Source organism: Pan troglodytes, chromosome 1, assembly GCF_028858775.2.
Source record: "Pan troglodytes isolate AG18354 chromosome 1, NHGRI_mPanTro3-v2.0_pri, whole genome shotgun sequence".
Classification (NCBI taxonomy): Eukaryota; Metazoa; Chordata; class Mammalia; order Primates; family Hominidae; genus Pan; species Pan troglodytes.
The window spans coordinates 198,183,006-198,209,608 of record NC_072398.2 but is presented as its reverse complement, the minus strand read 5'-3'; the positions used below and the strand labels follow the sequence as shown (position 1 = coordinate 198,209,608).

Sequence of the window (26,603 nt, the reverse complement as noted above, 5' to 3'; positions counted from 1 at the left end):
GTTCGGAGAAGTGAAGTCACTTTCTCAAGGCCACACAGCAAGGAGATGGCTGAATCTGGATTAAAACTCAAGCCTGTCACATTACAAAGCCTGTGCCCTTAATCAGTTTAGGAATAGAAGGGTGTCATCTTATGATGGAGGCGCCTGCACGTCCTCTGGGCAGAGAAAGCCTGCGGCCCCGGCCCCGGGGGATTTGGACTATGTAAAGAGGACTAGTGGAGGAAGCACTGTGGGGAGGGTTAGGGGTTGAGGACTAAGCATTAAAGCCTCCAAGCGCTTAGAGAGGGAGCAAGTGGGAAGGGGAAATCAAGACTCAAGGAAGGGTTGATCCCACGGATCAAATGCCCTTGTAAGGTAGAGAAGGGTGAAGGTGTATGAGGTGAGGCCTCCTGACTGCTGGAAAGATACTGTAACCTGCCGGGATTGTTTGGTCTTGGCACTCAGGGATCCACCCAACTCTCCCCTTCCCAGGCTAGCTGAGCACTCGGTCCTGGGCAGGTTGGGGAATGGTGGTGGATGTGAATTGGTAGCCCAGGAAGACCCGCCCTCTTCCTTTTCCCATGCATTGCACTGTCAAGCTCACACACATGGCCCTCCTTCTGGTTGGATTTATTGTTCCCATTGTGCACATGGGGAGACTGAGGGAAGGGACTACTGGAGTCAGACCATCTGGAATTCTTTTCATCCTTCCCCCTGCCTGTAGACCTGGAGGTTTAACTTCTTGGAGTCTGGGGTCTTTGGTAGGTTCCACAGCTGGACAAGGCTCCCTCCTCCATTCCCCCCATGTCTCGTCCCCTTTCTTGTGGGGAGACTTGTGACCAACTGCTTGGGTGACTTGCTTGTGGGAGCCCTGGGCTTCCAGATAAGAGGCTGGTCCAGCTCTCTCTGATCCCAGGGATCTGAGATAAGCGGAATCTCCTTGCTGCCCCAGGCCCCGACTCAAGGAAGGGAACCACTGACCCCCCTTCCTTCTAGGGGCAAAGTCATCCATGGTGAGGGCTCTTTGGAGATCATCTCTCCAACCCCCCCCCACATCTCAGATGAAGAAATTGAGGCCCAGAAAAGCACAGTACCTGGCTCAGGATCATGTTGCAATTAAGGGGAAATGAAAGCTCCAACCTAGGAATCCTCACTCCAGGGCAGTGAGATCTGGTCTGGGCCTGGAATTCCCTTCCTTCCCAAACTGAGGGGTTAGGGCTGTCACATGGAGGGGTGTCACTAAGGAGAGATAGGGAGCTGATGTCAAGTGTTCCTTATCAGACCTTATCTTAATGGTCCTTAACCTTACTTGAGATTTGAAGAGAGCTGGAGTGGTGGGGAGAGGAGGCTGCTGGTGGCGTGGGAAGAACATGATTTTGCAGCCAGAGTTGGGCTCACATCCTGCCTCTGCCATTTCTAGCAGTGTGACCTTGGGCAAGTCTCTGACCCTTGGGGTCAGGGTTTACACTAGATTGTGTGGCTTTCTTTAAGGTTCCCAGGCACTTTGTGATGTGGGTGTTAGTCCCACCTTACAGATGAGGGGACTGAGGCCCAGAGAGGCCAATTCCTTCATCCAAGGCCTGGAATCCAGACCTCCTGATTCCCAGCTCTTTCTTCTCCCTACTCTGTGGTGTCTGCGTCTGGCATCCATAAGATGGGGATAATCATGCCTTGAAGGAACTAAGGAAAGGGCTGTGGAAAGTTAGAATTGCGCCTTGGCTGAAAGGGATTATTATGTCATTGCTGGGAGCAAATGCTGGTGCAGAAACTCATTAGGACATTTATTAATATTATCGTAGCTAATTCCTCCGTGCACTACTGCCTGTTCCCCCAGGGCACCCCGTGGGATGGGCTCCTCCCCTCCCTGCTCTGGGCACTCCCTGCCCCCCATTATTTACCTTAGAACCGGCCTGTCAGCTCTGTCCCTGCTGGGGTGGGGCTGGACACCAAGGGAAGGAAGGAGAGGGATTCCGGCACAGGTGGGGTGCAGAGCCCCTACTTTCTTTGGGCAGAGATTGAGGTCATGCCCCTCCCCCAACTGCCCTTACCCATTAACTTTCTCAGACTTAAGATCACTAAGGTTGTTGGAGTGAGACCCAGGTTCAACCACTCCCTGGTTGGGTGACCTTGAGCAAGTTAGTCACTTTCCCTTGAGCCTCCTGGTGCTCATTTGTAAAAAGGAAATCACTCCTGCCTTTTAACTTTCTTGTTAGGTGTTCTGCGAGACAGTAGAAGAGAAAGTGTTTTGAGAACCGTAAAGCGCCTCCACCTGAAAGTTTGTTATGCTCATTTTCCTTTGTCTTGCCTCTTTGGGAATAAAATCTACATTCTGGTTTCTGCTTCTGCTTCTAGAATGTGTAATGGTGGGGGGGCGGGGGCCTTCGTTTGTCCACCTGTACAGTGAGGGGTTGAGGCTAAGGGCCTCTGAACACCCAGGATTCTGGCTCATGGGCTGGCCAGGGACAGTTCAGACAGGAGTAGGGAGTTGGGGGCTGGGTTGGCTTCAGAGGGTTCGGCCTCCTGAGCAAGGCCACCTGGACAGCTGTGCCCTCCCCCCTCATTCCTCTCCCCTGAGTCAGGCCTGCCTGGCTGTGGGCGCGCCACCACCCCCGCCCCTTGCTCTGGAATGGGGCAGGTTGAGGCCTCACCCCATGGAGGATGTTGCCAAGACAGTGCGTGCGCATGCGCGTGGCCTTGGGAGGCAGGGGCTCCCTCCCCGATTCTTCCCTTTCCCCAGGCTTAGGAAAGCCCCTGAGTAGGGGCTACACACACCTGTTTTTCTGTACACACAGCCCCTTGGCAGGCCCTGTGTGGGTCTGTGCGGTCGCTCATGGGTGAGGAAGGCAGGGACTAGGGTGGCTTAGGTGTGTTTTATGGGTGTGTGTGTTTTTTTTTTGTTTGAGACCGAGTGTCATTCTGTCACCCAGGCTGGAGTGCAATGGCGTGGTCTCGGCTCACTGCAACCTTCGCCTCCTGGGTTCAAGCGATTCTCCTGCCTCAGCCTCCTGAGTATCCGGGATTACAGGAGCTCGACACCATGCCCGGCTAATTTTTGTATTTTTAGTAGAGACGGGGTTTCACGGCGTTGGCCAGGCTGGTCTTGAACTCCTGACCTCGCGATCCACCCGCCTTGGCCTCGGAAAGTGCTGGGATTACAGGCATGAGCCACCGCACCCGGCCATGTGGGTGTGGTTTTGAGAGTGCCCACCTGCGGAGGTGGCCCCAGTGGGACGCTGCCTGCTGCCTGAGTCTCTGCCCTGGTAAACTGTCTCTGAGTTGAGGAGCCCGCAGGTGTGCTTCCCGGTGTGCCCTGCGTGCTGGGGGCGTGGCCACCGGGAGCAAGGTGTCTTCTCAGATCCAGGAAGCCTCCTCCCCCAGGCATGTTGGGGATGGGGGTGTGGTATGGGATGCTTCCCTCATGGCCTCAGCCCTAGGCTGCACCTCTGGACTGCCAGGGGCAGAAATCCCTGGAACAAGGACTCTAAGCATGGCTGTGGGCAAGGTCTTTCCACTCTCTGGACCTCAGTTTCTTTGTGAAGTACCCCTCCCAGTCACCTGAGACTCAGGTTGCTGAGCCCCTCCCCAAGCGAGCCACAGGTGTATAGATCTGGGGTGACTCGGAGAGGCTGCGGGCTCTGACTTGGGTGGGGAGGGGGAGGGGTGTTGCTGGGGCAACCAGATGTTATCAAGTGTAAGCCCTTGGATCTCTGGGAATTTGCAGCTGTGGCCCTGACTGCCAGCTGTGGGCCTGGGACCTTGATGAGCTGATGTTCCTCCACCCCCATCTTGGCAGGAGCTCAGCCCTTAGTTTCCCTGGTTAGAGGGTAGCTGAAGATGACTGTCCTGTGTGGTGAAAGGCTCCAGTTTTAGAGCCAGCCAGAGTTCGGGAAGTCACTTAGCTCTCTGAGCCTCACAGGCCCATGATCAATTACTAGGAAAGTACCTTCCAGTACCTGCCTCGAAGAACTTTTGTAAGATCCATGAGGACAGAGACTACGTTTTGCCTTTCACCACGACCTGGCTTGGTGCCTGGCATGAATTAATCACCCTGCAAATGTCGGTCTACTGGTCTTTTCTGTTTGTGTGAGACTGATAAGAAGGGTGGGTGGGTGGGTGGATCTGGCCTAAGAGGGGAAGAGTGGGGACAGTAGGTGGTCGAGAAACCTCCAATTTGTAGGGATGATGGGGTCCCATGACCCTTTTTCAGAGGGGAGATCAGGTTTGTAGCTGGCACAGTGCACAGAACGTGGCTTTTGGATTCAAGTTGTTCTGAGTGAGAATACTGCTTTGCCATTTACACCATGGAGGCCAGAGAGGGCAGCTTTATAATGCTTGCTCCCTCTGGTTTCCATTTCCTCATCTATAAAATGGGAATAAAAGTGCCTACTTCTTAGGATTATTGTTTAGATCTCATTGATTTGTTGATGTGACTATTCAGCTCCACAAATGTTTGTTCTCTGGAGAGCAAGATCTCAGCTTGTACTTGAGTAGTCTCCAAGAGGCCAGTGTTAGGGTGGCAGCAACTGGGGAAGGAACTGCAGGGGGGTCGTGTTACTTGGGAGCCTCTGTGAATTTTTAGTTCCACAGGGACTCAGAGAGAAAGATGCTATGACAGAGAGGTGTCCTTAGGCACGGCTGGTGGGATACTGCACAGATACATATATATAGTTCACAGACTCTCTTTCACAGTCTCTGCTATGTTTTTTAGAGTTATCAGGGGAATCTTTTTTTTTTTTAAGCTTTATTTTTATATATTTACTTTTTTTTTTAGAGACAGGGACTTACTGTGTTGCCCAGGCTGTAGTGCAGTGGTACAATTATAGCTCACTGTAACCTCGAACTCCTGGGCTCAAGCCCAGCCTCCCAGGAAATCTTTTATTTATTTATTTTTTTGAGACGGAATTTTTTTGCTCTCTTGCCCAGGCTGGAATGCAATGGCTGCGATCTCGGCTCACTGCAATCTCTGCCTCCCGGATTCAAGCGATTTTCCTGCCTCAGCCTCCCGAGTAGCTGGGATTACACGCGCCCGCCACCGCGCCTTGCTAATTTTTGTATTTTTAGTAGAGACGGGCTTTCACTATATTGACCAGGCTGGTTTCAAACTCCTGACCTCGTGATCCACCCACCTTGGCCTCCCAAAGTGCTGGGATTACAGGCATGGGCCACCACGCCCGGCCCGGTCTTGAACTCTTGACCTCAGGTGATCTGCCCACCTCAGCCTCCCAAAGTGCTAGGATTACAGGTGTGAGCCACAGTGCTAGCCTGGAATTTTTTTTTTTTTTTTTGAGACGGAGTCTCTCTCTGTCACCCAGGCTGGAGTGCAATGGTGCAATCTCAGCTCACTGCAACTTCTGCCTCCTGGGTTTGAGCAATTCTCTCACCTCTGCCTCCTGAGTAGCTGGGACTACAGGTACACACCACCACCATGCCCGGCTCATTTTTGTGTTTTTAGTAGAGACAAGGTTTCACCATGTTGGTCAGGCTGGTCTTGAACTCCTGACCTCAAGTGATCCACCTGCCTCAGCCTCCCAAAGTGCTGGGATTACAGGTGTGAGCCACCGTGCACGGCCGGAATATTTTTTAACAGTGTCACTACCCAGCTGAAACCCTCGAGGCCTATGGGGCCCAGCCTGACCTGTCGTCTGCTCTCCTCTGATTCCGTCTCCTACCATTCTTTCCATTGCTCAATCCTCCAGCCATACTGGCCTCCTCTCTCTTCCTTGAAATCCACCACTCCTGCCTCAAGGCCTTTCCACTTGCTGTAGCCTGTCTAGAAGACTCTTCCCCAGGTACCTACCCTGACTGGCTCCTCAGTATTCAAGTGTCAGTTCCAATGTCCTTTTCTGTTTATTTTATTGTATTTTATTTTATTTATTTATTTTTGAGACAGAGTCTCACTGTTGCCCAGACTGGAGTGCAGTGGCGGGATCTTAGCTTACTGCAACCTCTGCCTCCCGGGTTCAAGCGATTCTCCTGCCTCAGCCTCCCGAGTAGCTGGAATTACAGGTGTGTACCACCACGCCCGGCTAATTTTTTTGTACTTTTAGTAGAGACAGGGTTTCACCATGTTGGCCAGGCTGGTCTCAAACTCCTGACCTCAGGTGATCTGCCTGCCTTGGCCTCCCAAAGTGCTGGGATTACAGGCGTGAGCCACCGTGCCTGGCTGATTTTATTTTTTAAAGATGCCTGTCACTCAGGCGGGAGTGCAATGGCTCAAACATGGCTCACTGCAGCCCCAACCTCCCAGGCTCAAGCAATCCTCCTGTCTTAGCCTCCCAATATCTGGGACCCCAGCTGTGAGTCACCACGCCTGGGTAATTTTCAAAGTTTTTTGTAGAGATAGGATCTTGCCTTGTTGCCCAGGCTGATCTTGAATTCCTGACCACAAGCCATCTTCCTGCCTCGGCCTCCCATAGTGCTGGGATTACAGGTGTGAGCCACCATGCCCAGCCTATTCTTTTCTTAGAGGGGCTTTTCTTGACAACCTAACTAAACCACTCTCCCCGCCCCCCGGCCCCACCAAAGCTTCCTGTCACAGCTCTGGAGTCTTCACTACCCAAAATTACATTGTTAGTTTACCTCATCCACGTATTCATCAAATATTGTTTGAACTCAACTCATAACATGTTCCAGGCACTGATTTAGCCTCTGGGGATAAACTGGTGAACAAGATAAAGTTCTTCTCCATTAACTATAGTCCCTAGTACTAGGTTAACACATGTTTGCTGATCAAACGGATACAACCATCTTGTTTTTTTCTTTTTTTTTTTTTTTTGAAATGGAGTCTTGCTCTGTCATCCAGGCTGGAGTGCAGTGGTGGGATCTTGGCTCACTGCAGTCTTTGGCTCCCAGGTTCAAGAGATTCTCCTGCCTCGGCCTCCCGAGTAGCTGAGATTACAGGCATGCACCACCACACCAAGCTAATTTTTAATTTTAATTTTAGTAGAGACAGGGTTTCACCATGTTGGGCCAGGCTGATCTCGAACTCCTGACCTCAAGTGATCTGCCCACCTTGGCCTCCCAAAATGCTGGGATTACAGGCGTGAGCCACAGCAATCTTAAAAAGAGGAGTTATTGGCCTTATTTTCATATGAGATCGTGACTTGTGTGATGGAGCTGGATTTGAACCTCGACCTGACTTCCTTTCCAGTACTTCTCCACCTCACCTCCTTTTTTACTGCCTTCACCCATGGACTGTTTCTTGGCTAATTCTGTTCTCCCTGCCTGGTGATCCAGGACAGAATCACTGACAGCGTGGGGCCAATGTGAAGAATTCCAGACTAGGGGAGAAGGAGGTCTGCTTTGAAGTCTAGCTTCTGCAAGATTAAGTGTGATCTTGGAGAGTTCACTGTGTTTCTCTGGGCTTCTGATGTCACATTGCCAAAGTAGGAAGAAAGTCCTTTGGAAAGTGTGGGGCTGAACCTATGTATGAGGGGCTGTACTGCCAGCCACTGTGGTTCTGCTCTGGGCATCTCCCTGGCTTCCCAGGACTGTGTCCTGGGACTGGCCCCTGCCCCTCTGGGGGCCTCTGCCCACAGCCTTGCCATCCCACTAGCAGCTCTGGGCTCCTGCCTGGCTGCTGCAGGCTCTGAGCTCTTTCCCCAGGGAATTACGCTAGGCAGCCAGGAGGCTTGCAGGTGGGCACCCTGCCAAGTCTAGTCTGGTGGCCCCTCCACCTACCATCTGGCAGCTGGGACCCCTGCCTTAACTCTGGACTTGGGGGCAGGGTGAGTGATCTGCTACTGGATTGAGTATCTTCGGTCCTCCTAATCATACTCTACTGGAGCAGAGCACCCACGGACTCCTGGCCTCAGTTTCCTTTCTGTGCCCCTGCACCCCATTTAAGGGGCGGGGTTGGCAGATGGGCGGGATCAGTGGCGAAGGTGGGAGGAGGACATGGAGAGCAGCCCCTCCCCCTCCTCTGTCTGGAGCCGGTGCTCTGCGGCGGGGCGGGAGGGCTCGCATCCCCATAGTGCTGGGTTACAGTGAAGGTACGCCCCGCGCTCTGCTCTGGAGAGGCAGGGTGGGATAGGGAACGTCTCGAGTGGCGCCCGCAGTCATGGTGGTGTTCGTTGGCCGCCGCCTCCCGGCGCTCCTAGGGCTGTTTAAGAAGAAGGGTGAGTGGGTGTGGCTTGGGGGGAGGGGAGGGATGCTCGATGCCTCCCTTTGCCAGACCCTTATGTAGAATGAGGAATCAAGGCTGGGCAAAAGTAATGGGGTGGGGGCTGGGGGCTGATAATGAGGCCAGAATCTCCCATCCGGCTGTGCTTTTGTCCAGCTGCTTTGTTGCTGCCTTTGTCTGGGACCTGCTTGTGGCTTGGGAGGATGGATCCAGGTGTCTCTGACCTTGAAGCCTGCAGCCCTCCCGTGAGACTTGCCTCCCTGCCGGGGTACCCACACTTTACTGGGTACAGCCTCCCAGTCAAGATGTACTAGCCTTTCCTAGTGTGCCGGGGAGGATGGGACGTGGGCGGCCCAGAAGAGAGGAGAGTAGTACCACTGGAAGTTGGGAAGCCTGCTCAGTGAAATCCTGTTTAGAGGCCTGGGAATGGAGAAGTTTTGGAGGGAGGGGCCTGTTCCTCCTTCCTTCTCCTAGGAATTGGGCTTTCAGACCTGGATTAAGACATAGGGACAAGAGTTTATTGGACTTTTGAGGATTGGGGGCCCCTAGTCTGAGTGTGATCCGGGAGTCCCCTCTGGGAACCTGGAGTTGAGTCCAGGGTCAGTCTGACTCCTACTGCTGGGTGACCTTAGGCAAGGCCTTGCCCCTTTGAACCGTTTCCCCACTTGTAAAATCTGGGGATCTCGGGCACTGGTCTGGTTGGATCTGTTGGGGGCCTCCTAGCTCTGACCTGTGGGATTCCTGCAGACTCCCTAGGGCAGGAGCTCTGGCTGTTGACGAATGGGCTGAGGGAGGAGGAAAGGCAGGTTTCTGAACTGAAGACCCTGCTCCTGGAGCATGGCCCTTTAAAGGGTTTGTTTTGTTCCCGTCCCTTTATAAGGTGTTACCAAGGTCACATGACCCTTCCAGCGCTTTTGCTTATGTTGTGGGTTTCATTTAAAGGGGGGGCTGGGGCTGCAAAGTGCTGACACAGCCCACCATCCCCAGGATTAGATGGCCAGCCCCTCCACAGGCGGGGCTTGTAACAGGATCCTTTGTAATGGATGCCTGGCTCCTCTGCAACAGGGGCCAGGGCCAGGGCCAGGGCCTCCAGGAGAGGGGGATACCTGGGACTATTTCCCCAAGAGAGACTGGAGCTCCCTTGGGCAGGTGGAGGGGCCTGGGTCTTTCTTCTCCCCTCCCCTGCCCATCCTTCCACTAAGGGGCAGCCACATGGGTGAGTAGGGGACCCAGGAGGCTATCTCCTTAGTCTGCATCCCCCCTAGGATTTTCTGGGAATATGGTTGTAACTCATGCCAGCTGTCTCTCCTTCCTGATTTCCTGTGGTATCTTCTTCCTGGACCTGGGTCAAGTGGTGGCATGAAAAGAGTGGTTTATTTTCCTGTGAAGTGGGGTTTTGGGTATGGAGGCAAGAGCAATGTATTTACTATGGGCTATGTGTATACTCGGGATGTCTTTTGTGGGGCTCTGAGTGACGTGTGAGTACATAGTCGTGTGTATACTTGGTTACTGTTTGTGTATATACAGAGCAGGGACTGTGGGTGTTGTGTTTACGTGCGGGCTGGGTGTGCTTGGTGTGTGTACCTATGTGTGTTTATACTCGGATGCCCTTTGTTTATATACATGAATGACATCTGTGGGTGCTGTGTACGTACACAGTAGACCTGTGTACCTGTGTGCCCTGTGTGTGGTGCCTTATATGGGGCCCTTTGTGCGGTGTGGGTACTCAGATTTATGTACACTTGGGTGTAGTTTGTGTATATGGGGGCTGTGTGTGTTGAGTACTCCAGAACTGTGGGTTATGTGTCCAGACTGGGGAAGGGGGCATTGCTTGTATATGCAATGGCCGTGTGCAGTCTGGGGACCATGAGTGCCCTTGCCGTGGGACCTGTGCCCCTGCAGGGCCCAGATGCCTTTGCCTCATTTCCCTTCCTCCTCCCTCCTACTAGGCTCTGCCAAGGCTGAGAATGACAAACGTCTAAGTGTAGGGCCTGGCCAGGGGCCAGGGTCTGCAGTGAATGAGCACCAGGACAACGTCTTCTTTCCCAGTGGGCGACCCCCCCACCTGGAAGAGCTGCACACTCAGGCCCAGGAGGGGCTCCGCTCCCTACAACACCAAGGTAAGCTTCCTCTCCACTCCCCTCCCCTCTCCTCCCTCCAGTGCTGCACTGTCAGCTCTCAAGGTCAGGGGCCTAACCCAACAGACCCTTCTGGTGTCTTCCAGAGAAACAGAAACTGAACAAGGGCGGCTGGGACCATGGAGACACCCAGAGTATCCAGGTGAGCCCTGCCTCCAGCTCAGTCCTGACTCTTCTCTACCTGCTTGACCCCTGGCAAGGATGTCTTGGAACATTTCTGGGTCTCAGTTTCTTTATCACAAAGGGCTACACTAAATGACCCCTGAGGGCTAGTCCAGGGTTGCTCAGTGCTAGGTGATGCTGGAGGGGATCTGTGACTCAAAAGTTCGAGTGGGAGGCTGGGCGAGGTGGCTTACACTTGTAACCCCAGCACTTTGGGACGCTGAGGTGGGCGGATCACTTGAGGTCAGGATTTCGAGACCAGCCTGGCCAAAGTGGTGAAACCCTGTCCCTACCAGAAATACAAAAATTAGCCAGGCATGGTGGGAGGGTACCTATAATCCCAGCTGCTTGAGAGGCTGAGGCAGGATAATCGCTTGAACTTGGGAGGCGGAGGTTGCGGTGAGCCAAGATTTCGCTACTGCACTCCAGCCTGAGCTGGATTTGTCTCAAAAAAAGTTCCAATGGGGAGCCTTGAGGAGACAGCCCCACCCAGATCTCCTTCTACCCTGATAGTCCTCCCGGACGGGGCCGGATGAAGACAACATCTCCTTCTGCAGTCAGACCACATCCTACGTGGCTGAGAGCTCCACAGCAGAGGACGCGCTCTCCATCCGCTCGGAGATGATCCAGCGCAAAGGTGGATTCATGGGCAGGGGAGAGGGACAGTGGGCGCCATTGGGTCCCAGCATCTGTAGCTTCTTTTCCTCCTTATCCAGTGTTTCACCAGGCTCTCTAATTCAATGAATTCGGGAAACACAGTTCCCTGTGTCCTCTTGCACATTCGTGATACACACTAACTATAAAGCAGTTAAGAGTTAGAAAATCTTGGCGGCCGGGTGCGGTGGCTCACGCCTGTAATCCCAGCACTTTGGGAGGTCGAGGTGGGCGGGTCACGAGGTCAGGAGATCGAGACCATCCTGGCTAACATGGTGAAACCCCGTCTCTACTAAAAATACAAAAAATTAGCCTTGCCTGATGGCAGGTGCCTGTAGTCCCAGCTACTTGGGAGGCTGAGGCAGGAGAATGGCGTGAACCCGGGAGGTGGAGCTTGCAGTGAGCCGAGATTGCACCACTGCACTCCAGCCTGGTCGACAGTGTGAGACTCCATCTCAAAAAAAAAATAAAAAAAGAGTTAGAAAATCTTAACTGTTGGAGGCCTGGTGTAACTAACTACGTGCCAGCTGTGTGACCTTGGGAAAACCCTTAACCTCTCTGAACTTCTGTTTGATGTTCTATAAAAATGAGGATAAGTACCCTATTGGAATGAATGCCAAATGTTTAGCATGACGACTAACACGTAATAATATGTTTACTAAATAATAAGCTATCACTAAAGGGAAATTACCATCATTGACTTAGTAGCCTTCCAGAAGTCTTACAGAAAGAAGCCTCTAGCTTTGTTTAACCTAGCCTTGTCCATACCTACTTGACTGTGGAAACCATTTCTCGCAGAGCTCTTATTACAAAAGTAGTGCCCTGCAGAATGTGCCCGGAGTCCTTTGCTCTAACAGTTTTTCTCCCACGACTGGCCCCCAGGCTCCACCTTCCGACCCCATGACTCATTTCCCAAATCTGGAAAGTCAGGGCGGCGTCGGCGGGAGCGGCGGAGCACTGTGCTGGGACTCCCGCAGCATGTGCAGAAGGAGCTTGGTGAGGCCTGGGTTAGGAGGGCAGTGGTGGGGTGGGTGGGGAGCCTTGGTCATCCCCTCTCTGCTGACCCCACCTCCTCCCTGTCCCTTCCAGGCCTGCGGAATGAGCGTGAGGCATCAGGCACGCCTCGGGCTCCTGGTGCACGGGATGCTGTACGCATCCCCACAGTGGACGGCCGCCCCCGAGGCACCTCAGGGATGGGGGCCCGGGTGTCCCTGCAGGCGCTGGAGGCAGAGGCGGAGGCTGGCGCTGAGACAGAGGCCATGCTGCAGCGCCACATTGACCGTGTCTACCGGGATGACACCTTTGTTGGCCGGTCCACGGGCACCCGGGCCCCACCATTGACCCGGCCCATGTCCCTAGCAGTGCCTGGACTGACAGGAGGGGCAGGGCCTGCAGAGCCCCTGAGCCCGGCCATGTCCATCTCCCCCCAGGCCACCTACCTGTCGAAGTTGATTCCACATGCTGTGCTGCCGCCTACAGTGGACGTGGTGGCCCTAGGCCGCTGCAGCCTGCGCACACTAAGCCGCTGCAGCCTGCACTCGGCCAGCCCAGCCTCCGTCCGCTCGCTGGGGCGCTTCTCCTCCGTCTCCAGCCCACAGCCCCGCAGCCGCCACCCATCCTCCTCCAGTGACACCTGGAGCCACTCTCAATCCTCCGACACCATTGTGTCTGACGGTTCCACCCTCTCCTCTAAGGGTGGCTCTGAGGGCCAGCCGGAGAGCTCTACGGCTAGCAATAGCATGGTACCCCGTCCCCAGGGAGGCAGTGGGAGGGGCTCTCCCAGTGGGGGCAGCACTGCTGAGGCCTCAGACACACTCAGCATTCGGAGCAGTGGGCAGTTGTCTGGCCGGAGTGTGTCCCTGCGTAAGCTGAAGCGGCCTCCACCCCCTCCCCGCCGGACCCACTCCCTCCATCAGCGGGGCTTAGCAGTGCCTGATGGGCCGTTAGGGTTGCCCCCTAAGCCTGAGCGTAAGCAGCAGCCCCAGCTGCCTCGGCCACCCACCACTGGTGGCTCAGAAGGGGCGGGGGCAGCACCCTGTCCACCCAACCCAGCCAACAGCTGGGTACCTGGCTTGTCTCCGGGTGGTTCCCGGCGCCCCCCACGGTCCCCAGAACGGACACTTTCGCCCTCCAGTGGATACTCGAGCCAAAGTGGTACTCCCACCCTCCCTCCCAAGGGCCTGGCAGGTCCCCCTGCTTCCCCAGGCAAGGCCCAGCCCCCTAAACCAGAGCGTGTCACGTCCCTTCGCTCCCCTGGGGCCTCCGTCTCCTCTTCCCTCACGTCTTTATGTTCCTCCTCCTCTGACCCAGCCCCCTCAGACCGCTCTGGGCCACAGATATTGACCCCCCTGGGTGACAGGTTTGTCATACCTCCTCACCCCAAGGTGCCTGCCCCCTTCTCCCCACCTCCCTCCAAGCCCAGGAGCCCTAACCCAGCTGCCCCTGCTCTAGCCGCCCCTGCTGTGGTTCCTGGGCCTGTTTCTACCACTGACGCCAGTCCTCAGTCCCCTCCCACTCCCCAGACAACCTTGACTCCACTGCAGGAGTCTCCTGTCATCTCCAAAGACCAGTCACCCCCACCTTCCCCACCCCCATCTTATCATCCACCCCCACCACCCACTAAGAAGCCAGAGGTGGTTGTGGAGGCACCATCTGCCTCAGAGACTGCTGAGGAGCCCCTCCAAGATCCCAACTGGCCCCCTCCTCCGCCCCCTGCCCCTGAGGAGCAGGACCTGTCCATGGCTGACTTCCCCCCACCAGAGGAGGCTTTTTTCTCTGTGGCCAGTCCTGAGCCTGCAGGCCCTTCAGGCTCCCCAGAGCTTGTCAGCTCCCCGGCTGCTTCGTCCTCCTCAGCTACTGCTTTGCAGATTCAGCCCCCGGGTAGCCCAGACCCTCCTCCAGCTCCGCCAGCCCCAGCTCCTGCTAGTTCCGCCCCAGGGCATGTGGCCAAGCTCCCTCAGAAGGAACCGGTGGGCTGTAGCAAGGGCGGTGGGCCTCCCAGGGAGGACGTAGGTGCGCCCCTGGTCACGCCCTCGCTCCTGCAGATGGTGCGGCTGCGCTCCGTGGGTGCTCCAGGAGGGGCTCCCACCCCAGCACTGGGGCCATCGGCCCCCCAGAAACCACTGCGAAGGGCCCTGTCAGGGCGGGCCAGCCCAGTGCCTGCCCCCTCCTCAGGGCTCCATGCTGCCGTCCGACTCAAGGCCTGCAGCCTGGCCGCCAGTGAAGGCCTCTCAAGTGCCCAGCCCAACGGACCGCCTGAGGCAGAGCCACGGCCTCCCCAGTCCCCTGCCTCAACGGCCAGTTTCATCTTCTCCAAGGGCACTAGGAAGCTGCAGCTGGAGCGGCCTGTGTCCCCTGAGACCCAGGCTGACCTCCAGCGGAATCTGGTGGCAGAACTCCGGAGCATCTCAGAGCAGCGGCCACCCCAGGCCCCAAAGAAGTCACCTAAGGCTCCCCCACCTGTGGCCCGCAAGCCGTCTGTGGGAGTCCCCCCACCCGCCTCCCCCAGTTACCCTCGAGCTGAGCCCCTTACTGCTCCTCCCACCAATGGGCTCCCTCACACCCAGGACAGGACTAAGAGGGAGCTGGCAGAGAATGGAGGTGTCCTGCAGCTGGTGGGCCCAGAGGAGAAGATGGGCCTCCCGGGCTCAGGTACAGTGGGCAGTGCTAGGGTGAGGTCCCATTGCTGATGATGGGAAGTAGGAATCTGAAGTCCCGCCATGGGGGATTTGTTCTTGGATCTTTAACTTTTCTGGTCTGAGAATACCTGGGAAGGGCAAGCTGTCACCCTTGCTGGGGCCCAGAGGAGGAGAATGGTGTGTGAGTGTCAGGCCTACTGTGTTTGAATTCCAGCTTTGCCTCTTTCCCTACCCTTCCTAGCTACATTGTAAAGTGTGGGGCAGTGACACCTACATTGTAGTGTCTGAACATGTGTAGGGTGTCCAGCCCAGTGCTGTGGGCATGGTCAGTAAGTCAAAGGGGTAAGAAGGTTGGGTGAGGGTATGCTTTGTTGGGCTCCTAGTGCCAGAATCAAGCCAGGAGGCCCCTTGCTAAGTGTCTTATTTTTCTCCCCCAGACTCACAGAAAGAGCTGGCCTGACCACCAGGCACCTCACTGGCACTGCTGACCCATCCCAGAAACACAATCTCAGGGACCCGAGCAGCTCCAAGGACGAGAGGATACAGCAGACACAACCTAATAGAGAGGGCGCCTGCAGCCTTAACCTCCACGGCCTTTGATACTTATGCAAGCCTGGTGTTGCTCCTGTCCTCCGAGTCATCCCGCGCTCATGCCTTTTCCCGAATGGGTTCACCTCCGGCAGTTGCCGCTTCAGTCTTGGCCTTAGCCTCATCTTGAAGGGGGTAGTTGGCGGGAGAGGGTGGCTGCGCCCCCTGCTGGCCCTGAGGCCGCAGAGTTGGGAGCAGGACACCTCACCAGAGTTTCATTTTTTTTCATGTCCAAACCATGCACATACTATAGTCCAGAATCAAAGCACTTTTGAAAAGTGGCTGCATGGCCATCCTCCAGGGCCCAGGAAGTTGCATTCCAAGGGCCTGTTTACATGGCAGCAGAATCCATCCCCGGCAGTCAGCCCATAGCTTGGGACCAGTCTGTGCCCTCCTGCCCAATCCAGTTTACTCCTCTTGGTTCCTGAAGGTGGCCAAGTCATTGTGTTCCCACAGGCTTCTCTAGGCTGGGGGCAGGTGTGGGGCTGTGGAATTCCAAAGCACAAAAGGTGCAGAGGGGATTGGCCTTCCTGTGCCTCAACTCACCAACCACCCTCCTGCCTTCCAGTTCTGCCAGGTGCTCCATGCTGGGGACAAGTAGGAGACTGCCAGAGCCCAAAGAAATGGGTGAGCAGTAGAGTCATCTCGGGGCACTTGGCAGTGTCAAGCACCTGCCCCTTGCCTCCTTGACCACACTGGAGTGGGTGGGCCCCCAGCACTTCAGAGGCAGGAGCCTTTGGGCTGAGCAAGCACTGAGGAGGTGGATGGAAGGGAGCATCTGGAGGTGGGGAGCTTCCTTGAGCAGTGGGCCCAGGCCTGGCCCTCCACACTTCATTCTCTGACCTTTCTCTCTCCTCGTTTCGGTGCATGTCCTTTCTGCAGCTGCCTTTCAGCACAGGTGGTTCCACTGGGGGCGGCTAACGCTGAGTGACAAGGATGGGAAGCCACAGGTGCATTTTACTCAAGTCTTCCCTAGTCAGTGAGGGGCACCCAGTGCTTCTAGGGCAGGCTGGGTGGTGGTCCCGTAGGTATCAGCCTCTCTTACTGTACTCTCCGGGAATGTTAACCTTTCTATTTTCAGCCTGTGCCACCTGTCTAGGCAAGCTGGCTTCCCCATTGGCCCCCGTGGGTCCACAGCAGCATGGCTGCCCCCCAGGGCCACCGCTTCTTTCTTGATCCTCTTTCCTTAACAGTGACTTGGGCTTGAGTCTGGCAAGGAACCTTGCTTTTAGCTTCACCACCAAGGAGAGAGGTTGACATGACCTCCCCGCCCCCTCACCAAGGCTGGGAACAGAGGGGATGTGGTGAGAGCCAGGTTCCTCTGGCCCTCTCCAGGCTGTTTTCCACTAGTCACTACTGTCTTCTCCTCGTAGCTAATCAATCAATATTCTTCCCTTGCCTGTGGGCAGTGGAGAGTGCTGCTGGGTGTATGCTGCACCTGCCCACTGAGTTGGGGAAAGAGGATAATCAGTGAGCACTGTTCTGCTCAGAGCTCCTGATCTACCCCACCCCCTAGGATCCAGGACTGGGTCAAAGCTGCATGAAACCAGGCCCTGGCAGCAACCTGGGAATGGCTGGAGGTGGGAGAGAACCTGACTTCTCTTTCCCTCTCCCTCCTCCAACGTTACTGGAACTCTACCCCGTTAGGATCTTCTGAGCTTGTTTCCCTGCTGGGTGGGACAGAGGACAAAGGAGAAGGGAGGGTCTAGAAGAGGCAACCCTTCTTTGTCCTCTGGGGTAAATGAGCTTGACCTAGAGTAAATGGAGAGACCAAAAGCCTCTGATTTTTAATTTCCATAAAATGTTAGAAGTATATATATACATATATATATTTCTTTAAATTTTTGAGTCTTTGATATGTCTAAAAATCCATTCCCTCTGCCCTGAAGCCTGAGTGAGACACATGAAGAAAACTGTGTTTCATTTAAAGGTGTTAATTAAATGATTGAAACTTGGCTGTGGCTACTGCTTCTTAATGTGGGGGGGACAGGGCAGTGGTCTGGGCCCACATTTAGAAGGGAAAATGTTTTGCCTGCTGCACACATTGGACCCAAGTATGGGCCTCTTCTGCCTAGTACTGCCAAAGGGACTGTTAAGGTGTCTTGCCCATCTTCTACCCCCCCACCCCCCATTACAGGGTAAAGGAACCCCAGACTAGGTGAGGGGCCAGCAGCTGCCTCACACTTGTGTTCTCTCCTGAGATGGTCCAGCTCACATCCAGACACCCTTGTTCAGACATTTTATTTGAATTTATGACAGTGATGGGGATTTGACTGAGATGCCTTATGGAGAAGTACCCCACCCTCTATGAAGACAGAATCACTCTCTGCCATTCATTCTGCCTGATGCTAACAACACGCAGCTGGTTTAGGGAGTGTCCCAGCCTAGCTGGATCAAGGGAAATTCCAGGAGCCCTGGGGAAGGCCCTGGCCCCCAGTGCCAAGCCTCAGAGTAAGCAGACATTGGGAAAGTTGCCAACCACTTGGTAGACCACTAGGTTCTCTGTTTTCCCTTCCCTTTCCTTTTCAAATCCCACAGTTTCCTGTTGGGGAGAAGCTGTAATTAGCCTAGTCCAGGTAACAGATCCCAGCTAGAGGCGCAGCTGCTTGGATAACTCCAAGAAAACCTGGGCACCAGTATTTTTCCAATTATAAGGACTGTGGCATAAATTTTTAAATGAGTTATATTGAAACCAGATTTCTCCAGCTGCCAAGGGAAGAAGGTAGGGCTGGACTCCCTGCTGTGGCCCAGCCCTTGTTAGGGGTTGGTCTCTCACTGCAGCCAAACAGGATGATCCTGGGTTCTGGGGAGGATAAGCTGCCCCTTGCCGAGTTCTGCACTGAATAAAGAGTCCAAACCCGCTGCTTCTGTGTCCTGAGAGATGGGTAAATGGGTGATGGATGGAGCAGACTGAAGAGACAGCAGATGACTCAGTGGTGGAAGAAGGGGGGAAGATGCTGGGCTGGCTAGCTAATGTTCCCCCCTTTCAGCGATTTACAGGAAATGGAGCCCAGCTTGGTCATGAAGTTGGTTTGCTTCCACTGTGCGATGCACTCCTCAGAAATTTTGAAGTCAGCCTGGACAAGATAGATAAAAGAGATTTTAATGATGGTGGTGGGACTGCAAGAAAACCCCCCCCTTTTTTTTGGGGGGGGGCAGAGTTTTGCTCTTGTTGCCCAGGCTGGAGTGCAATGGCGTGATCTTGGCTCACCGCAACCTCTGCCTCCCAGGTTCAAGCGATTCTCCTGCCTGAGCCTTCCGAGTAGCTGGGACTACAGGCATGCACCACCATGCCCGACTAATTTTGTACTTTTAGTAGACACGGGGTTTCTCCATGTTGGTCAGGCTGGTCTTGAACTCCTGACCTCAAGTGATCCGCCTGCCTCGGCCTCCCAAAGTGTTGGGATTACAGGCGTGAGCCACTGCGCCCAGCCTGAAAACTCTCTTACATACCAGTAGGGTAAGCTGGCTCAGCTTTTCTAAGAAATGTTTGTCAAAAGCTTTCACATTCATCTTTTGACTCAAGTAAGTTCATTTTAGGGAGTTAGTTTAAGAAAATAAACCTAAGTGCAAAGGCTTATGCACCCAGACATCTGTCACATCTGTCACATCATTCTAACAGTGAAAAACCAAATAACCTCAATGTCTAATAAGAGTTTAGTTAGATAGCCGGGCGTGGTGGCTCACACCTGTAATCCCAGCATTTCAGGAGGCCGAGGCGGGCAGATCACGAGGTCAGGAGATCGAGACCATCCTGGCTAACACAGTGAAACCCCGTCTCTACTAAAATTACAAAAAATTAGCTGGGTGTGGTGGCGGGGCGCCTGTAGTCCCAGCTACTCAGAAGGCTGAGGCAGGAGAATCACTTGAACCTGAGAGGAGGAGGTTGCGGCGGGCTGAGATCACGCCACCACACTCCATCCTGGATGACAGAGTGAGACTCCGTCTCCAAAAAAAAAGAGTTTAGTTAGATTTTGATAATTATGGTAGAATACTATACAGTGCAACCCCTCAATTTTTTTTTTTTTGGGGGATGGAGTTTTGCTCTTATTGCCCAGGCTGGAGTGCAATAGCGTGATCTTGGCTCACTGCAACCTCCACCTCCCAGGTTCAAGCGATTCTCCTGCCTAAGCGTCTTAAGTAGCTGGGATTACAGGCATACGCCACTGTGCCTGGCTAATTTTGTATTTTTAGTAGAGATGGGGTTTCTCCATGTTGGTCAGGCTGGTCTCGAACTCCCGCCCTCAGGTGATCTGCCTGCCTTGGCCTCCCAAAGTGCTGGGATTACAGGCGTGAGAGAAATCATGGCCAGGAGGCTTGGCACAGTGGCTCATGCCTGTAATCCCAGCACTTTGGGAGGCCCAGGTGGGTGGATCATGAGGTTAGGAGCTTGAGACCAGCCTGGCCAACATGGTGAAACCCCATCTCTACTAAAAATACAAAAATCAGCTGGATGTGGTCGCAGGCACCTGTAATCCCAGCTACTCAGGAGGCTGAGGCAGGAGAATTGCTTGAACCTGGGAGGCGGAGGTTGCAGTGAGCTGAGATTGTGCCACTGCACTCCAGCTTGGGCGACAGAGCAAGACTCCATCTTGGAAAAATAAATAAATAAATAAAATAAAAATCATGGCCAGGTACAGTAGCTCATGCCTATAATTCCAGTGCTTTGCAAGGCTGAGGCGGGAGAATCACTTGAGTCCAGGAGGTTTACAGGCTTGAGGTTACAGGGAGCTATGATGGCACCACTGGAATCCAGCTTGGGTGACAGAGTGAGACCCTGTTTCTAATTAATCAACAGCATTTAGTATGACTTAAACGGTAAACATATTATCACTCCAAGCATAGCAAAAGACCAGAAGGAAATAATCACTAATAACATTCTTTAATATCTCTAGGTGGCAGGACTAGGATATTGTGGTTTTTTTGTTTGTTTTTCTCCTATATTTTAGATGTTTTCTACTATGAAAATTTATTTTATAGCCAGAAAAAAAGGGATTCACAAAGTCAGCCTAGAAAACCAGGAAAGGAGGGAGTGGGCAAAGCAAATGGCCTCATGCAAGAGGATGGAGAGTAGAAATGACTCTCAGTGTCCTCCAGAAGCACTCATCTATCTCACTGAAGAAACACGGTATTAACTAGAAAGAGTCACCCATGAGTGTTAGTTCCATGAGGAGAGTCAACTCCTGCTGCTTTATTCATTGAGGTAGCCCAAGCACCCAGAATACTGCCTGACAGCTATATTATGGACTCGGTATTTGTTAAATGAATGAGTGAATGAATTCAGGGATCACTGGGGCAGGCCAGATTTTCATTGTCCAGAAGGCAAGGAGACAATGAGTGCTCTAAACTCAAGATGGGCAGGAGGAACCCTGGGAAGGTTTTGATCCTGGCCTCATCATTTCTTTCTTTCTTTCATTTTTTTTTTTGAGACAGAGTCTCACTCTGTCGCCTAGGCTGGAGTGCAGTGGCGCGATCTCGGCTCACTGCAAGCTCCGCCTCCCAGGTTCATGCCATTCTCGTCTCAGCCTCCTGAGTAGCTGGGACTACAGGCGTCCGCCACCACGCCCAGCTGATTTTTTTCTATTTTTAGTAGAGATGGGGTTTTACTGTGTTAGCCAGGATGCTCTCGATCTCCTGACCTCATGATCCTCCCGTCTTGGCCTCCCAAAGTGCTGGGATTACAGGCGTGAGCCAACAAGCCCGGCCAATCCTGGCCTCATCATTTCTTTTCTTTTTTTTTTTTTTTTGAGATGGAGTTTCACTCTTGTTGCCCAGGCTGGAGTGCAATGGCATGATCTTGGCTCATTGCAACCTCTGCCTCCCGGGTTCAAGTGATTCTCCTGCCTCGGCCTCCGGAGTAGCTGGGATTACAGGCGCCCACCACCACGCCTGGCTAATTTTTTGTATTTTTAGTAGAGACAGGGTTTCACCATGTTGGCCAGGCTGGTCTTGAACTTCTGACCTCAGGTGATCTGCCTGCCTCGGCCTCCCAAAGTGCTGTGATTACAGGCATGGGACACCATGCCTGGCCCTGCCCTCATCATTTCTGGTGACCCTATGTGGCCTTATCAGGTATCTTGCCAGGTAAAATGGGGATAATCTCCTATCACAGACTGAAGATCAAATGAAGAAATGTCTGAAGTCCCTGACACAGGGCCTCAAACGATCTGTCGGAGATGTAATGCAAGGTCCTAAGACCCCCATGCTCCTTAGGCACCTTGAATTCAAAAAGGTCTGGAAAGAAGGAGGGAGAGAGGGGCTCAAATGCAGGAAGTCCCAACAGAGAGGGGCAGCTATGGCTTCAGTAACAGGACAGTCTGGGGACACAGTCCAGACAGCCCAGCCAAGAAAGGGAACAATTACAGCTTTTTACCTGCAACTTCTCGAAGACTTTCTTCTTGGGCTTGAGCTCCTCATCTGGTTGGCCCTTTTCATAGCCCTTCACAAACACGTGCTCACCAGGAGCAGAGCCTGCTGGAGGGTCCAGAGGTTCAACCTGGCGGTTTATCCCTTCTCTGGGAAGACACAGGACAAGGGAAGAGTGAGGCTATGGATGGGTTCCAGTGACTTTGGAGGCCAAAGCAATCCGGGCCTTTACACAGGGGCCCTGATGGGATTTAGGGCATCCTCAGTACCAGAGCCCCAGGAGGTCCTCTTATCTTGCTACATCCCTGCATATCACCAGGGTTACATTAACCCAGGCTATACCAAAATTGTGTGTCAAGAGAGATACCAAAATCTGTGTTTCTAGGGGAGGAAGTATAAAATAACATAGCGAGGACTTTATAGACATCAAAACTGGGATTTGAATTCCTGCTCCACTCCTTACTAGTAGTAAGACTTGGGCATGTACTGGTTTGAGCCCTCCATTTCTATTTTAACAAAAATTAACTGTAGGTAAAATGCTTCATTCACAGTACTTGTACAATAAGTCCTTCATGCATCAACTTCTGGCATCAGCAAGGAAGAGGCACGTGTTCTCAGAGCTTCCACCTGGTGTGTGGAAGGACATCATATGGGCTGATTCCCTACTCTTCCTGGCCTCCCCAGGTCCTGTGCCCCACTCCAAGTCCTCACTCACATAGAAGCACACAGAAGCATGCCTTGGGACTCGACTCCTCTCATCTTCTGGGGTTTCAGGTTGCACAGCACCACTACCAGCCTGTCCTGCAGTTCCTCCTTGGGCACGAACTGTACCAGGCCGCTCACCACAGTCCGTGGTTCAGCTTCCCCCACGTCAATCTTCTCTACATACAGGCTGTCTGCATCTGGGTGCTGCCAGGGAGAGACGTCAGGAGGAAGAGGATCATCGTCCATTAGAGAAGCAGCCTGGTGAACTCTTGGATTCCAGAAAGGAGCACCCACTCCTTACAGAGGCCCCTGGAAAGACCCCCTAGAGCTAACTTTCTTTCCACGTCCCAGACAGCAGACAGGAGAATGGGCTCTGATGGTATACTCTGCTCTCAACTGAGGCCAGATTTGAGTAAAGTGGACCTAGATGCTTGTGTTAAGAGGTGGAAGGATCTCTAAGCCATCTGATGCAGGAGCACCAGCATTGATCTCAGGGTGGTTTTGGTGGTTGGGGTACACAGTGAGAAGCAAATCCATGTCGAAGGGAAAAAAAGCCCAGAACAATGGTCCCAGGCCACTGGGTGCATAACCTTCTGTCTCTGGGAAAAAGGAAGTCTTCCCTCCACCACTTTCTGAAGGGGGCAAAATGGCCCATCCAAGATAAGGCCTGTAGCTAGTCTAGGCAAGCTGACAGGGATCAGGTGAGTCTATCAGACCAGATTTAACAGATAAACAAGTTCCCTCTGACTAACATCCGTCCCCCATGCTGAGTTCCTGGCTGTGTTTGGTTGCATAATGTCCACAGGCAACAATCGCAACAGAAAGCCTGTGGCCTGGAATTAGACACCTGCACTCTGACTTGCAATATGACCTCAGGATGTTACTTCCCATCTCCAGGCCACGTTTCCTCCGGATGGAAACAGACAAACCTGACCCCAATCTGCCTCTCTGAGATGTGGTGAAAAATGAGTACCTTCTCCACAGTGATGATTTTCCCCACACGGATATCCAGCCGGGATGGGATGACCTCCTCTGGTTCTGAATTCTTGGCAGGGCCTTTGGCCATTGGCTCTGGGAATGAGAAGAACCCCATGAGGCAGAATTCTTCCCTGTGGCAGGTCAGCTGCTGATCCCACCACGTTAAGACACTGAGATTAGGTAAGATTTAGTGTAGAATCCCCAGAGTCTAAACACTGAGTTGTAACTTCTTTAATACTGGGTTGGCAACCTTTCAGACATGACATACCTGATTTTCATCTGTTCTCTCCCTCAATTATTAGACTAGCGGGGAGGGAGCAGTAGTAGCTTTGCCTCCTTTAGGTATTTCCATTCATGCATTCCACATAGAATTTACTGAGTCTTGGCCAGGTGTGGTGGCTCACACCTGTAATTCTAGCACTTTGGGAGGCTGAGGCGGGAGGACTGCTTAAGCCCAGGACTTCAAGACCAGGCTGGGCAACAGAGCCAGACTCTGTCTCTTTTAGAAAAAAAAAAAAAAAATTTTACTGAGTTACTGAGTTTTTTTCTGGAAGGCTCGCACAAAGCTATCAATGCCAATATCTTAGCATTATGCACAAGTGGATGGCCAACTAAGAGCCAGGCCCATGCACATAGAAGGAAACTGGGAGAATCTAAAGATAAGCTTCTCTAAGCTCTGCATGCTCTGCCCAACAGCTGTGTAAGAGACTATCGATACCCTATATACTGGTTGGGTATAATAGGTCTAATCTAATTTCTATCATTTTTCTTTTTTTGAGACATAGAGTCTCACTCTGTTGCCCAGGCTGGAGTGCAGTGGTGCGATCATGGCTCACTGCAGTCTCAACTTCCCCATGCTCAGGTGATCCTCTCACCTCAGCCTCCCAAGTAGCTGGGACTAAAGTCATGTGCTACTTTGCCTGGCTAATTTTTTTTTTTTTTTTTTTTTTGGTTAGAGACTGGGTTTTGGTCTCTAACTTTTGGGCTCAAGTGATCCGCCTGCCTCAGCCTTCCAAAGTGTTAAGATTATAGGTGTGAGCCACTGTGTCTGGCCCCGGTCACTATCTTTAATGAAGAGGCAGATTTAACAAACAGACTAGAAGGACCAAAGTATACATCTTACACCAGCAGCTCTCAGCAATGCTGGTAAAAAAGGATGTGATCACTTCCTGCTGTTAACCAAACCCAAATCAAAATGACTCAAGTTCCATTCTAGGAGCCAGTAGGACATGACATTCCTGCACTTCAGACCCCCTGGGTTGTTGTGCCCTCAATTTAAGACAGGCATTTTTCCAAGGCTCATTGACAAGCTCTCTCTCCTGATGATGTCGGCCCCTCTCCGGCTGGCCTTACTCTGCTTTGAGGGATCTGGATAGGCAGCGCTGGCCAGTTTTTTCAGGGCAGGGGTATTAAACTTTTCCCGGATTGGATCCAGCAACTTGTTCAGTGCGACTTCAACAGAATTCTTCAGGTCTCCAGGATGTACAACCTGCAGAATCGAACAAGACCTAGTGAGATAAGGTCTAGAACAGGGCACAGGACACCTGAATCCAAAAAAGTAGGATCAAGGGAGTTTTTCCCAACAGTCTTATTTGATCCTTGTGATAATCTTGTGAGGCAGGTAGGAGAAGGGAAAATACATTCAGAAAGACTAACGTGTCCAAAATCCAAGTCTTTTGATTCTGAAATCTATACTAACTTGAGGGTGTTTAGGAGCTGAATGTATTTGTTAGTCTAATTCTTCTAGTCCCTCCATTTATGCTTAGAGTAGGGTCACAGACCAAGTGGTATTTACAAGCAGAGAAACATTCACATAGGTAACCCAAGGCCTAAAGATAACCTGAGGGAGACAGCTGAGTAAGAAGAAAGAGGAAGGGCTTTGGAGTTCGACAGACCCAGATTAGATTCCCAGCTAGCTGTGTGACTCCAAATTAGGCACATAACCCCTCTAAGCTTTGGCTGCTGCCTTTTCTCTTTTCTTTTTGTAGAGACAGGGTCTTGCTATGTTACCCAGGCTGGTCTTGAACTCCTGGGTTCAGGCAATCTGCCTGCCTTTGCCTCCCAAAGTGCTAGGATTACAGGCATGAGCCAACGTGCCGGGCCAGTGTTGGCTTTGTTACTTATAAAGTGAAGCTAACAATAGCTATATCTCACAGGATGGGGATGAGGGTTAAATCACTGAATGTGGGTGTGAAAATGATGAGAACGCTGCTGGTACATGGTAATAGTTCAGTAATTCCATTTTATTCCTTGTGTCCTGTGACTGCCTTTTCTTTGAGACGGAGTCTTGCTCCGTCACCCAGGCTGGGGTGCAGTGGCGCAATCTCAGCTCATTGCAACCTCTGCCTCCCGGGCTCAAGCAATTCTCCTGCCTCAGCCTCCTGAGTAGCTGGGACTACAGGCGCATGCAGCCACGCCCAGCTAATTTTTTGTATTTTAGTAGAGACGGGGTTTCACCATGTTGCCCAGACTGGTCTTGAACTCCTGACCTCGTGATCCACCTGCCTCAGCCTCCCAAAGTGCTGGGATTACAGGTGTGAGCCACCACACCCAGCTGACTGCCTTTTTTATATCTCAAATCTGGTCTGAAAGAATCTTCTAGATATTCTGAGGGGACATCCCTTAGGAATGAACACTTTTAATACAACAAAGCGAACATTTTTGTTTCTGATGCTACTTCTTCATTTCCTTGGGAATATTTAATTTTAATAAAAGCTCTAGGGCTGCTGCTGTCCAATATGGTGGCTACTAGCCTTGTGTGGGTATTTAAATGTAAACTGAAATTCAGTTCTTCAACTGCACCTGCCACATTGCAAGTGCTCAACAGCCACATGTGGCTTCTGTATCAGGCAGTACAGATAGGACATATCCATCACCACAGAAAGTACTGTTGGATAACATGGCTGCAGACCTTTTTTCTGAGGAATTTCATCTATTCCTAATTCCCACAAAAGATTTTTTTTTTTTTTGAGACATGGTCTCGCTCTGTTACCCAGCTGGAGTACAGTGGCGCAATCATGGTTCAGTGCAGCTTTGATCTCCTGGGCTCAAGCGATCCTCCCACCTCAGCCTTCCCAGTAGCTGCGACTACAGGCATGTGCCATCATGGCTGGCCAGTATTTTGATTTTTAATTTTTTTTGTAGAGACAGAGTCTCACTATGTTGCCTAGGCTAGTCTTCAACTCCTGAGCTCAAGCAATTCTCCTGCCTTGGCCTCCCAAAGTACTGGGATTACAGGTGTGAGCCACCGCACCTGGTGTATATTAACATTTC

General features: G+C 52.6%; 2 protein-coding genes across 6 annotated transcripts in view; one reads left to right on the top strand and one right to left on the bottom strand.

Annotated features, from left to right (window-relative positions):
* The window catches only part of NHSL3 (NHS like 3), a 32,998-nt gene extending 15,762 nt beyond the window's left edge, over positions 1-17,236 (top strand). For 2 of the 5 annotated variants that reach the window (XM_003307954.4, XM_054665371.2), the window contains exons 2-7: positions 10,051-10,221; positions 10,326-10,381; positions 10,915-11,038; positions 11,938-12,051; positions 12,145-14,706; positions 15,131-17,236. In XM_003307954.4, coding sequence (XP_003308002.2) covers positions 10,051-10,221; positions 10,326-10,381; positions 10,915-11,038; positions 11,938-12,051; positions 12,145-14,706; positions 15,131-15,153 — 3,050 coding nt within the window. In that variant the 3' untranslated portion in view covers positions 15,154-17,236. Of the gene's footprint in view, positions 1-4,107; positions 5,769-6,076; positions 8,097-8,126; positions 9,318-10,050; positions 10,222-10,325; positions 10,382-10,914; positions 11,039-11,937; positions 12,052-12,144; positions 14,707-15,130 lie in introns of those variants that run through there. The other 3 variants (XM_054665382.1, XM_001164540.6, XM_063783144.1) reach the window with 3 other exon arrangements.
* Positions 17,237-17,508: 272 nt separating this feature from the next.
* The window catches only part of YARS1 (tyrosyl-tRNA synthetase 1), a 39,904-nt gene continuing 30,809 nt past the window's right edge, over positions 17,509-26,603 (bottom strand). Inside the window, exons 9-13 of the mRNA XM_001164500.6 lie at positions 24,684-24,819; positions 23,326-23,423; positions 22,363-22,556; positions 21,655-21,796; positions 17,509-18,358 (exon numbers count right to left, since the gene is read on the bottom strand). Of these exons, the coding sequence (XP_001164500.1) occupies positions 18,248-18,358; positions 21,655-21,796; positions 22,363-22,556; positions 23,326-23,423; positions 24,684-24,819 (681 nt within the window). The 3' untranslated portion in view covers positions 17,509-18,247. The remainder of the gene's footprint in view (positions 18,359-21,654; positions 21,797-22,362; positions 22,557-23,325; positions 23,424-24,683; positions 24,820-26,603) is intronic.